The 13,139-nt window shown below is 45.8% G+C and overlaps 4 protein-coding genes across 4 annotated transcripts in view; 3 read left to right on the forward strand and 1 right to left on the reverse strand.

The window, feature by feature from the left end:
• The window catches only part of LOC309550686 (uncharacterized protein), an 801,473-nt gene that overhangs the window by 413,600 nt on the left and 374,734 nt on the right, over nucleotides 1-13,139 (forward strand). The window lies entirely within an intron of this gene.
• LOC309550702 (uncharacterized protein) overlaps nucleotides 1-13,139 on the reverse strand; it is a 975,511-nt gene that overhangs the window by 244,652 nt on the left and 717,720 nt on the right. The gene's annotated exons all lie outside the window — the stretch shown is intronic.
• Nucleotides 1-13,139, forward strand: part of LOC309550729 (gastrula zinc finger protein XlCGF66.1-like) — an 81,240-nt gene that overhangs the window by 917 nt on the left and 67,184 nt on the right. The gene's annotated exons all lie outside the window — the stretch shown is intronic.
• The window catches only part of LOC309550720 (uncharacterized protein), a 590,048-nt gene continuing 577,534 nt past the window's right edge, over nucleotides 626-13,139 (forward strand). Inside the window, exon 1 of the mRNA XM_082251055.1 lies at nucleotides 626-836. Coding sequence (XP_082107181.1) covers nucleotides 752-836 — 85 coding nt within the window. The 5' untranslated portion in view covers nucleotides 626-751. The remainder of the gene's footprint in view (nucleotides 837-13,139) is intronic.

Genomic DNA, 13,139 nt, shown 5'->3' on the forward strand with positions numbered 1-13,139 from the left:
CTGCAAACCAGTTCAGAAAGAAAACAATCCCAACAGAGAAAAGGGGATATCTGATCCTGCAGGCCAAGAGGGTCCCGACCCTCCAATATGTAACAAACACTAAACAGCCCAGACTAATTGTGTTCCCATTTGGGCAGTAGTTCCTAAATGTACAGTAACCCTCCCATTACCCCCTCATATCCTATTATTGTGTGACCAATACCATCCAAATAATTCTTACTTTCATTTCCCAAAGTTATCCGTCTACAAGGAGACCTGTATGGATCAAATGACGGCACCAATGAGAATGGAGGAGGACCAGAGTCACGTGACTGAAAAGATATTAAACCTCACTCTGGAGATTATCTATCTGCTGACCGGAGAGATGAGGAGGATTCTGGGAGGTCACATGACATCATTCTTATCTCTATTAATAAACACAAAACCGGCCTGGAGAGGTGAGGAGGATTCTAGGATTCTAACATGATATTCCTATTTCTTCCTCAATACAGAGATTTCCTCTTCTGAAGTTAGGTGATTATAAGACCATCACAGTGCCTCCATGTGATTCCCTAAATCCTGAGAGACACAACATGCAGAAGATTCTAGAAGTCACCAAGAAGATGATGGAGCTGCTGACAGGAGAGGTGAGCGGTGCTGGGAATTCTGGGACATTATCCAGTAACAGACAAAGGATGTGTCTGGATGGTGACTGTATCATTGTGTGTGTCAGGTTCCTATAAGGTGTCAGGATGTCACTGTCTATTTCTTCATGGAGGAGTGGGAGTATTTAGAAGGACACAAGGATCTCTACAAGGACGTCATGATGGACAATCAGCCGCCCCTCACATCACCGGGTAAGAGGAGACTTTATTGTAAAGGAGAGAGCAGTACGGAGGCTCCACCTAGATCCCCCATCATCTGATAAACACATAGAAACAATGTATTCAGTCAGTGTGTGTGTTTCCTACAGATGGATCCAGTAATGGGAACCCACCAGAGAGATGTCCCCATCCTCTGTATTCCCGGGATTCCATAGAGGAAGATCACACCATCCCTCACCATCATCAGGTAGATGATTGACAATTATTGGTAGTTCTGATTTTTACATAGCATGTTTGGTACAATTAATTTTTTTTTCATATATTCAGAGTGGAAACCTTGGGAAGGATAATATTGATGTTAAAGTGGAGTTCCACCCTAAATTTACACTTACCTCCATCTTCTCGCTCCGGGTCACCTGAAAAACAAATGGATAATCGCAATTTTTTTTTTTTTTTTTTTTTACTTACATTGTAGAGAAAATATACTTACCTTACTTCCTTCTTCCTCCCCTTGGCGGCCACGGCGATTCGTCACTTCCTGGCTTTTGCAATGATTCCTGGGAGCTGAACGTCATCGCTCCCAGGAATCAATGCGCCTGCACCGGCCCCGACGTCAGTTCCGGTGCACGCGCATCATTCCCTTCTAAACAGCTTCTGGGCATGCCCAGAAGCTGTGGAGGGATGACGCGCGCGCACCGGAAGTGACAGCGGGGCCGGTGCAGTGCATCGTGGGACCGAAGAAGAAGGAAGAGGACGCCGAAGAGGATCGCGCTGGCTTCAAGCTGCCCACACCTGAGATGGCAGCGCTGGACAATACTTTTTCAAGGTAAGTATTTCTCCTAAAAGGTAAGAGCAACCTGGGACAGATCAGAGGCTAGCCATTGTGGAATGTACTAGCCCTGACTGTCCCGGGGGTATTTTTATTAAAAAAAGTATCCCCTGGGTGGAACTCCGCTTTAACGAAGAAAATAAAGAGGATGAGGAGGAGTACGGAGTGATGGAGGAGTATTCAGAAGGCCACAAGGATATAAAGGAGCCACCTAATACCAGAAACCCACCAGAGAGATGTCCCCGTTCTCTGTATTCCTGGGATAACACACAGGAGCTTCACACCATCCCTCACCATTACATGGTTGTTGAAATGTAGTATCTAGAACATGGACTTATGTCTTATGGGGATAATATGTGGATTCTTTTTGTTGATGTCAAAATATCAAAGCCTATGTCGTGCAGATGTTATTGATCTTTCTCTTGGCTTAGGGTGAATATCTGATAGATATAAAAGTTGATGTTAAAGCAGAAGAGAGGTATGATCAGCAGTCTGCTGAGGTGGGTGCAAAAACGGGAACATCAAAGATCAGCACATGTGGGTCATTAACACTAAATACACTACATAGTTTTGAACCCTTCATTATAGACTCTATGTTGCAAAATACATAATTTTTCCTAGTATATAGTCCTATCTGTTGTATCTTATACAATATGTTGTACATTACATAGTCCTGACTTCTGCTCTCTCCCCTCTACCCACTGCTATATATACACATAATATGTATTCTCTTTTATTACACCTATTTTCTACCAGCTGGACATTTTATATCTGATGATTTGATTGTGATAACATCCTTAAACTTTCGAACCTTAAACAGAAAGTGATAATGAGGGAGGGGTCAGTAACCCAATGATGGTGGTCTTCAGGATCAGTCCAGTCTTCATCTTGGTTGTTCTCCCCCCATCCTCACTCTCTGACCTCTGGTGGGGCTCAGCCCCACTGTTATTCATGACTAAATCATGGACTAAATAAAGAAGTGCAGTACTTCTTGTGTTAGAAAGATGGCAATGTCACTCCTATAAAAGACAGTTCTCGTTGTTTCCTCACTCTCTGACTAAGGTCCATGAATAAAGGAATAAACTGGTAGGAGATCGGAGGACCCATTTACTAGTTACCTTGAGGGGGGAATTGTAAAATCCTCAGAGACAAAGCTGCCTGATATGGGCAGAGTCCTGATTTAGGGGAACCAATCTGCTTATGTCTAGTAATCTTTTTATTTCTATTTTAGTAGATGGACGGGAACTGAGGAAAACCTCAGAGGATTGTCTCACTTTGTCTCCAGACTGTAAAGTAGAAGATGAGGACATCTCACAGTATAGTCCAGGAGAAAACCCGGCTACCTCAAATGTCCATCCGGCACCACACAGTGTAGATGGACCATCGTATTCCTCTTATCCTGAGGAACCTCAGACTGTGAGGGACGGTGCCGGGCCATCGTATTCCTCTTATCCTGAGGAACCTCAGACTGTGAGGGACGGTGACCTCTTTCCAACAGATAAAAAGTTTTCCTGTACTGAGTGAGGAAAATGTTTTTCACAGAAATCCAGTCTTTACAGACATCAGAGTTCGCACACAGGGGAGAAGCAATATTCTTGTCCTGGGTGCGGGAAATGTTTCCCTTATAAATCCAATCTTGATGTGCATAAAAGATCTCACACGGGGGAGAAGCCGTATTCCTGTTCTGTGTGCGGGAAATGCTTTTCAGACAAGTTCCATCTTTACACACATCGGAGATCACACACAGGGGAGAAGCCGTATTCCTGTCATGAGTGCGGGAAATGTTTTTCACGGAATTCTGATCTTTACACACATCAGAGATCTCATACTGGAGAGAAAGCGTATTCCTGTCCTGAGTGCGGGAAATGTTTTTCAGTAAAGTCCCATCTTTACAGACATCAGAGAAGCCACTTTCCTGTCCTGAGTGAGGGAAATGTTCCTCACTGAAGACTTGTCTTCCTGTACATCAGGGAAACCACACAACCCTTGAGGTGTATTAGTGCTTTGAGTGCGGGAAATGTCTTCTATAAGAATGTTGCTGGATATCACAGCTTTCATGTGGGGAAGAAGCACACCCTGATATACACCTCAGATATACTCCATGGCTGATCTTCATCATGTAACAAACAGTTCATAAGGAGATAAGAGTTCATCAAAGACATGGATGAAGTGTTGTCCCGTGTTGCCCATTGATAGCAGTAGAAAAATAAAAATAGAGTCATTACCTCTCATTGGCTGAGTACATTTTGTGGTGTAAGCTTTTACACTTCGAGGTCTATTTAGTTGAATGAATGTGACCAGCATGCTCCCAGCTGGGATGAATATTGGAAGTATTTAATTTCATACACTGATTTCTTTGGCTCCATCTAGTGGCCATAATGCAGTATTGTGCTACGAGGGACATTCAAGTCAAACCAGGACTTTTCATTTTACAGGTATAAAAAGGGATGGTAGCGTGGCGGTACTACATGCCGTAGTAAGTGGTAGGTGTGTCCTTTTACTGATGGGCGGAGCACACATGTTGCGGGTAGACCAGGGAGCGTTATTCAGAATGGCAGATAACAGTGTTAGTGCGTGCGTGGAACAGCGTATGGCGATGGTAGTTCTTGTGAATGAATGTGTAAAACCCACAGATATCTACAGAAGACTTCAAGCACAGTACGGTGATGAGATGCTCAGCCGCAGGAAGAGATTTGATTGGTGTAACCGTTGGTCAGTGAGGATCCCGGCCGTGGCGGTTCCCAGACCCCAGCAGTCATTCCTTTGATCATTCAGCGTGTAGAAGGCCTGATCCTTGATAACCGACACATAACCTGACATGACATTGTACAAGAGACCAATCTTTCTGTGGTATCAGGGAGCACATTCATCCTAGGCTGTCCTAGGATGGTTCAGGCATCCTGATAAATCTTTCCATGACCAAGCTTTCCAGGCAGTAGTTACCACTTACCATCCGGAAGATTTACCCCCTTCATGATCAGGCCATTTTTTGCGTTATGGCCCTGCGTTACTTTAACTGGCAGTTGCGTGGTCATGCGACGCTGTACCTAAATAAAATTTATGTCCTTTTTTCTGACAAATAAAGCTTTCTTTTGGTAGTATTTGATCATCTCTGCGATTTTTATTTTTTGCGCTATAAACAAAAGAAGAGCATTTTGAAAAAAAAGAACATTTTTTACGTTCTGCTATAAAATGTGCAATACAATAATGTCCCGCTATAAGTCGCTGATCGCTGCCATTACTAGTGTAGCTGGGACTGGACTACTTTATATATTGCAAATATATACATATATTCAGGTTTACCGTTATTGTTGACATTGACAGGCTTTCACAGGAAATGGACGAACTGGATTGTGGGAGATATAGTTCAAGACTGGATGCAGACTGTTGTTCGGGTTGCCGGAGGAACTATACTGGAGGACTTTGAGAGTTGGATGAGTCAGGCTACTCAAGCAGTGGAGGAATGGAGTGTGCCAGAGGCGGTGAAGAAGCAACAACTCAGTGAGAGTTTGAGAGGCCCAGCTGCTGAAGTGATTAAGAATTTGAGAATGGGCAACAAAGATAGTATGACCAAGGACTATATTGATGCCTTGTTTGCCGTTTTCGGCCGAGTGGAAAAGACCACTGACCTGTACAAACTTAACCATACACACCAAGAACGAGGAGAGAGACTATCTGATTATGTCTTCTGAGTGGATAAGATGTTGCATCAGATCATCTTAAAGAAGGGTATAGACCCTAAAGATGCTGATCAAGTGTGGCTGGACAGAGTGCTACAAGGGGCTCAGCCAAACCACCCCATAGTCCTGAAACTGTTATTAAAAGGAGTCCGGGCTACCCCTACTTACCCCGAGTTGATGAGGGAAGTGAGGGAGGAAGAGGCTTTGTTGGAAGAAAAGAGTCAAGGCCTTAGAGAACTGTTAAACAGTGAAGGGGGGAGAGAGAGGGCCTCTGCCCGCCTGGCTCAAGTGGAGAGCAGTCTTTCTGATTAAGAAAGAGAAGCGGATGTCGACTTTGGTCGTTGTGAGAGTTCAGGAGAAAATAAACCTGAGGAATAATGCAAGTGATGGAAGCTCAGGAGAAAGTCCAAGAACCAAAGCTCAATTTAAAGGGACTGAGTTTTCCTCCCTCTCGAGATAGAGGTTGCTTTGAGTGTGGAGAAGTTAGACACTTTTGGGCCAAGTGCCCCAAGTGGGGGATCAGCCCTGCACTGTTGGAGGAGCTGCTGAAAGCCTTACAGAAATTCCTTTTCGGGTACCGGACATCGTACTGTATATTCGTTATTGATTTCGGTGTCCGGCAATTTAATGGCACGTAAAAAAAAAGATGCAGGGCAGCCAATCCACAAGCGTTTAACTGGTGTGCCCTTAGAAGCCATCACAGCCATGCCTGCTAATGGCATGGCTGTGATTGGCCAGTGCAGCATGTGACCCAGCGTCTATTTAAGCTGGGGTCACATAGCGCCGCACGTCACTCTCCTCTATCTTTGATCATTCTAATTAATCTACATAGATGTTGTTGTGTACTAGGGCACTGCTGCATTGAGGGAGAGAGGGAGAGTATATAGGAGGAGGACAGAATCATTAATATTACTCTTTAAACAGAACTTCAACTCATCTACATTGATTTTGTTGTGTGGGTGCAGTGCACAATCTTTTTACCCTGCCCTGATCCCAGTGACAAAAAAAATACTTTTATCCATCTGTTAGTTAGGTGGGAAGCACGGGGGGGGGGGGGGGGTGGAATTTATGCAAGCTCAGTGCACCAGCATATCCAGCATTTAAAGCTATATATAGCTATCATTTTCTGTGTTTTTAAAACCACCCTTTTTGGGCTAAAATCCACAATTTTATAGCCCTTGCTTGCTGCATCTGTACATGTAGAATTCAAGCTGCTGCCCCACTGTGTTAGTCAAAAAACACAATGTTTGGGCAAAATACACAGTTTTACAGCCTTTGCTTGCTACATGTGTGATAAAAACAAGCTTGAAATACTGCAATAGTTTTCTGTTTGAAAAAACACCCATTTTTGGCATTACCCTCCATCTTGGGGCTCTCTCACATTATTCAGTGCACATTTAAAGCTATATATAGCTGTAATTTTCTGGGTTTTTAAAAACACCCTTTTTGGGCTAAAATCCATAATTTTATAGCCCTTGCTAGCTGCATCTGTATATGTAGAATTCAAGCTGCTGTCCTCTTCATCCACCTCTGTAGTGACAGTGGCACCTGCCACCCCGCAAACAGAGGGTCAGCCAGCAACACCACCACCTGGGTCACCAACCATCTCCACAATGTCCCATGGAAGCGTTCTTCTTCCGCTCCAGTGTTTGGGAGATAGAGAGCTGAAGTACCCCCCTACTCACCCACGATTCCTGGCCCTGAATGCCAGCATTTCAAAATTCCTGGCCTTTAAAAAGCTGTCATTCCATCTGGTGGAGACGCAGAGTTTTAAAAACCTTATGGCGGTGGCTGTCCCACAGTACGTCATGCCCAGCTGCCACTACTTTTTCAGGCGAGCCATCCCTTCCCTGCACAACCAAGTGGGGGACAAAATCAGGTGGGCACTGTGCAACGCCATCTGTGGCAAGCTCTACCTAACTATGGATACGTGGACCAGTAAGCACGGTCAGGGATGTTATATCTCCCTAACAGCACACTGCAGTGGCGGCTGGGCCTGAGGCGGATAGCAGTTTGGCGCATGTCCTTCCACCACCGAGGATTGCAGGGCACTTCAGTTTGCCTCCTGTTACTAACTCCTCCTACTCCGCTTTCTCATCCTCTACCACCTCCTCATCCAGTCAGCGTAACACGTTCACCACCAATTTCAGCACAGCCAGGGGTAAACGACAGCAGGCAGTTTTAAAACTTGCCTGTTTGGGGAAAAAACCCCACACCACGCAGGAGTTGTGGAGGGGCATTGAACAACAGACCGATGAATGGTTGGTGCCAGTGAGCCTCAAGCCAGGCCTGGTGGTGTGCGATAATGGGCGAAATCTCGTAGCAGCTCTGGGCATAGCCTGCTTGATGCACATCTCTTGCCTGGCGCATGTGCTGAATTTGGTGGTGCAGAGGTTCCTTAAAAATTACCCCGATATATCAGAGCTGCTGCAGAAAGTGCGGGCCGTCTGTGCGCACTTTCGGTGTTCTCACCCTGCTGCTGCTCGCCTGTCAGCGCTGCAGCGTAACTTCGGCCTTCCCGCTCACCGCCTCATATGTGACGTGCCCACAAGGTGGAACTCCACCTTGCACATGCTGGTCAGACTGTGCGAGCAGCAGCAGGCAATAGTGGAGTTTCAGCTGCAGCACGCACGTGTGAGTCACTCTGCGGAACAGCACCACTTCACCACCAATAACTGGGCCTCCATGCGAGACCTGTGTGCCTTGTTGCGCTGTTTTGAGTACTCCACCAACATGGCCAGTGCCGATGACGCCATTGTCAGCTTAACTATCCCACTTCTATGCCTCCTTGAAAAAACGTTTTGGGCGATGATGGAAGAGGATGTGGCCCAGGAGGAGGAGGAGGAGGAAGAGGGATCATTTCCAAGGCTTTCAGGGCAGTCATTCACAAGTAGCTCCGAGGGTGGGTTCCTCCACCCACAAACGCCAGGTACACAATTGTCCAGCAAGGGCACAGTTCTGGAGGATGCTGAGGAGGAGGAGGAACCATGTTCACAGCAGGGTGGCACCCAGACCAGCTCATGGCCATCACTGGTGCGTGGCTGGGGGGATACAGAGGACACAGACGATACACCTCCCACAGAGAACAGCTTTTCGTTGCCTCTGGGCAGCCTGGCACACATGAGCGATTACATGCTGCAGTGTCTACACAACGACCGCCGAGTTTCCCACATTATAACTTGTGCTGATTACTGGTTGGCCACGCTGCTGGATCCCCATTACAAGGACAATGTACCATCCTTAATTCCCTCACTGGAGCTTGATTATAAGATGCGTGAGTACAAGCGCACGCTGGTAGATGTGCTGCTGGTGGCATTCCCACCTGACAGCGGGGGCACAGTGGAAGCACAAGGCAAAGGCAGAGGAGGAGGAAGAGGTAGCCAACCAGGCTGGGGCACCGCCAGCACCTCAGAAGGCAGGGTTAGCATGGACGAAATGTGGAAAAGCTTTGTCAACACTCCGTAACAAGCAGCACCACCAGCTGATATGGAACGTCTTAGCAGGAGGCAGCATTTCACCAAAATGGTGGAGCAGTATGTGTGCACACGCCTAGACATACTGAATGACGGGTCTGCCCCCATCAACTTCTGGGTCTCCAAATTGGGCATATGGTCTGAGCTTGCCCTTTATGCCTTGGAGGTGCTGGCCTGCCCTGCAGCCAGTGTATTATCTGAACGTGTATTTAGCACGGCAGGGGGCGTTATCACGGACAAGCGCAGCCGCCTGTCCAGAGCAAATGTGGACAAGCTCACGTTCATTAAATTGAACCAGGCATGGATCCCACAGGACTTGTCTGTACCTTGTGCAGAATAGACATGTATACCGGCCTTACCCAGCCATTGTTGTATTTTTGATCTTTCTCACTCTTTTGGGGTGTACCCTAATTTAAAAAAAAAATTAAATTAAAAACCAGTGTTGCCTACCTCATCCTCCTCCGCCGCCGCCGCTTCCACCTACACCGCCACCTCAACCTCCTACTCCATATGGACCTCGTCCTCCTCCACCGCCGCCGCTTCCACCTACACAGCCACATCCACCGCCACCTCAACCTCCTACTCCATATGGGCCTTGTCCTCCTACATCAAGATTATTATTTTTATGTTATTTTAAGTTATTTCCCTATCTACATTTGTTTGCAGAACACTTAACATGCTCTTAACAACATTTTGCTGCCATTTGCAGCCCTCTAGCCCTTTCCATTACTTTTTTAGAGCCACTTTAGTGCTCAAAAGTTTGGGTCCCCATTGACTTCAATGGGGTTCGGGTCACGAACTCGAACTTTTTTGCGAAGTTCGGCTGAACCCGAACATCCAGGTGTCTGCTAAACTCTAATCCCCTCTCCTAGCAAATGTTTAATCCCCTCTCCTAGCAAGGCCTTGCTAAGTCTTCACCGGCAGTTGGAGCTCTTATTATTGTCCAATGTGATGTTTGTAATCCAAAGTAGTGATATGTGTGTAATCCTGTCTGCAGTCAGTGTGTTATTTAAGGAGAATTATACTTGTGATTAGGATTTCACCAGGCACTCTTCCACTTGTCAGTGTCCACATGTGACGATCCTGTGACACAGGCGATGCACCCTCCCATGCTCCTGCATCTGGGAGTGAACGATACTTGGCTGTCCCGGTATGTCAGCTCAGCTCCTGCCCGCTCTCCTTTCAGCTAAACTGGATCCGCTACCGCTGTGTAGTCACCAGCATCCGCTGAGGATGGGCTCCGCACTCCCTAGGCCACATACACTAGGCCTCAACCACCGACAGTGTCCCGACACACCTCTCAGGCTGGTCTGCATTCACTGAGTCCCGGAATCAAGAGAGAGCGTGTACTGTGTAGAAGATAGGTTTATAGGCTTTCCCATGGTCCTTCACTCTCCCAAGGCTCCCCAGGGAGTATAGTTCCTCCGACAACCCAAACAACAGTCTGCATCCCGTCTTGAACTTTATCTCCCACAATACAGTTTGTCCATTTCCTGTGAAAGCCGATCCTCTTCTGTAAGCAGCCTTAAAGGGGCACTCTGACAATGTCAACAATAATGGTAAACCTGAATATATGTATACACTTGCAATATCTATATATATATATATATACAGTGGGTACGGAAAGTATTCAGACCCCCTTAAATTTTTCACTCTTTGTTATATTGCAGCCATTTGCTAAAATCATTTAAGTTCATTCTTCTTCCTCATGAATGTACACATAGCACCCCATACTGACAGAAAAACACAGAATTGTTGACATTGTTGCAGATTTATTAAAAAAGAAAAACTGAAATATCACATGGTCCTAAGTATTCAGACCCTTTGCTCAGTATTTAGTAGAAGCCCCCTTTTGATCTAATACAGCCAGGAGTCTTTTTGGGAAAGATGCAACAAGTCTTTCACACCTGGATTTGGGGATCCTCTGCCATTCCTCCTTGCAGATCCTCTCCAGTTCTGTCAGGTTGGATGGTAAACGTTGGTGAACAGCCATTTTTAGGTCTCTCCAGAGATGCTCAATTAGGTTTAAGTCAGGGCTCTGGCTGGGCCATTCAAGAACAGTCACGGAGTTGTTGTGAAGCCACTCCTTCGTTATTTTAGCTGTGTGCTTAGGGTCATTGTCTTGTTGGAAGGTAAACCTTCGGCCCAGTCTGAGGTCCAGAGCACTCTGGAGAAGGTTTTTGTCCAGGATATCCCTGTACTTGGCCGCATTTATCTTTCCATCGATTGCAACCAGTCGTCCTGTCCCTGCAGCTGAAAAACACCCCCACAGCATGATGCTGCCACCACCATGCTTCACTGTTGGGACTGTATTGGACAGGTGATGAGCAGTGCCTGGTTTTCTCCACACATACCGCTTAGAATTAAGGCCAAAAAGTTCTATTTTGGTCTCATCAGACCAGAGAATCTTATTTCTCACCATCTTGGAGTCCTTCAGGTGTTTTTTTAGCAAACTCCATGCGGGCTTTCATGTGTCTTACACTGAGGAGAGGCTTCCGTCGGGCCACTCTGCCATAAAGCACCGACTGGTGGAGGGCTGCAGCGATAGTTGACTTTCTACAACTTTCTCCCATCTCCTGACTGCATCTCTGGAGCTCAGCCACAGGGATCTTTGGGTTCTTCTTTACCTCTCTCACCAAGGCTCTTCTCCCCCGATAGCTGTTTGGCCGGACGGCCAGCTCTAGGAAGGGTTCTGGTCGTCCCAAACATCTTCCATTTGAGGATTATGGAGGCCACTGTGCTCTTAGGAACCTTAAGTGCAGCAGAAATCTTTTTGTAACCTTGGTCAGATCTGTGCCTTGCCACAATTCTGTCTCTGAGCTCTTCAGGCAGTTCCTTTGACCTCATGATTCTCATTTGCTCTGACATGCATTGTCATCTGGAAGGTCTTATATAGACAGGTGTGTGGCTTTCCTAATCAAGTCCAATCAGTATAATCAAACACAGCTGGACTCAAATGAAGGTGTAGAACCATCTCAAGGATGATCAGAAGAAATGGAAAGCACCTGAGTTAAATATATGAGTGTCACAGCAAAGGGTCTGAATACTTAGGACCATGTGATATTTCAGTTTTTCTTTTTTAATAAATCTGCAACAATGTCAACAATTCTGTGTTTTTCTGTCAGTATGGGGTGCTATGTGTACATTCATGAGGAAGAAGAATGAACTTAAATGATTTTAGCAAATGGCTGCAATATAACAAAGAGTGAAAAATTTAAGGGGGTCTGAATACTTTCCGTACCCACTGTATATACAGGCAGGTCCATAAATATTGGGACACCTACACAATTCTAATCTTTTTGGCTCTATACACGACCACAATGGATTCAAAATGAAACAAACAAGATATGCTTTAACTGTAGGCTTTCAGCTTTAATTTTAGGGTATTTACATCCAAATCAGGTGAATGGTGTAGGAATTACAACAGTTTGTATATGTGCCTCCCACTTTTTAAAGGGACCAAAAGTAATGGGACAGATTAACAATCATAAATCAAACTTTCGCTTTTTAATACTTGGTTGCAAATCCTTTGCAGTCAATTACAGCCTGAAGTCTGGAACGCATAGACATCACCAGATGCTGGGTTTCATCCCTGGTGATGCTCTGCCAGGCCTCTACTGCAACTGTCTTCAGTTCCTGCTTGTTCTTGGGGCATTTTCCCTTTGGTTTGTCTTTAGCAAGTGAAATGCATGCTCAATCAGATTCAGGTCAGGTGGTTGACTTGGCCATTGCATAAAATTCCACTTCTTTCCCTTAAAAAACTCTTTGGTTGCTTTCGCAGTATCGTTGTCATTGTCCATCTGCACTGTGAAGTGCCGTCCATTTGAAGCATTTAGCTGAATATGAGCAGATAATATTGCCTGAAACACTTCAGAATTCATCCTGCTTCTTTTTTCAGCAGTCACATCATCAATAAATACAAGAGAACCAGTTCCATTGGCAGCCATTCATGCCCACGCCATGACACTACCACCACCATGCTTCACTGATGAGGTGGTATGCTTTGGATCATGAGCAGTTCCTTTCCTTATCCATACTCTTCTCTTCCCATCACTCTGGTACAAGTTGATCTTGGTCTCATCTGTCCATAGGATGTTGTTCCAGAACTGTGAAGGCTTTTTTAGATGTTTGGCAAACTCAAATCTGGCCTTCCTGTTTTTGGGGCTCACCAATGGTTTACATCTTGTGGTGAACCCTCTGTATTCACTCAGGTGAAGTCTTCTCTTGATTGTTGACTTTGACACACATACACCGACCTCCTGGAGAGTGTTCTTGATCTGGCCAACTGTTGTGAAGGGTGTTTTCTTCACCAGGGAAAGAATTCTTCGGTCATCCACCACAGTTGTTTTCCGTG

The sequence above is a fragment of the Pelophylax lessonae genome (genome assembly GCF_965119305.1).
Source record: "Pelophylax lessonae genome assembly, chromosome: 3".
Taxonomy (NCBI): Eukaryota; Metazoa; Chordata; class Amphibia; order Anura; family Ranidae; genus Pelophylax; species Pelophylax lessonae.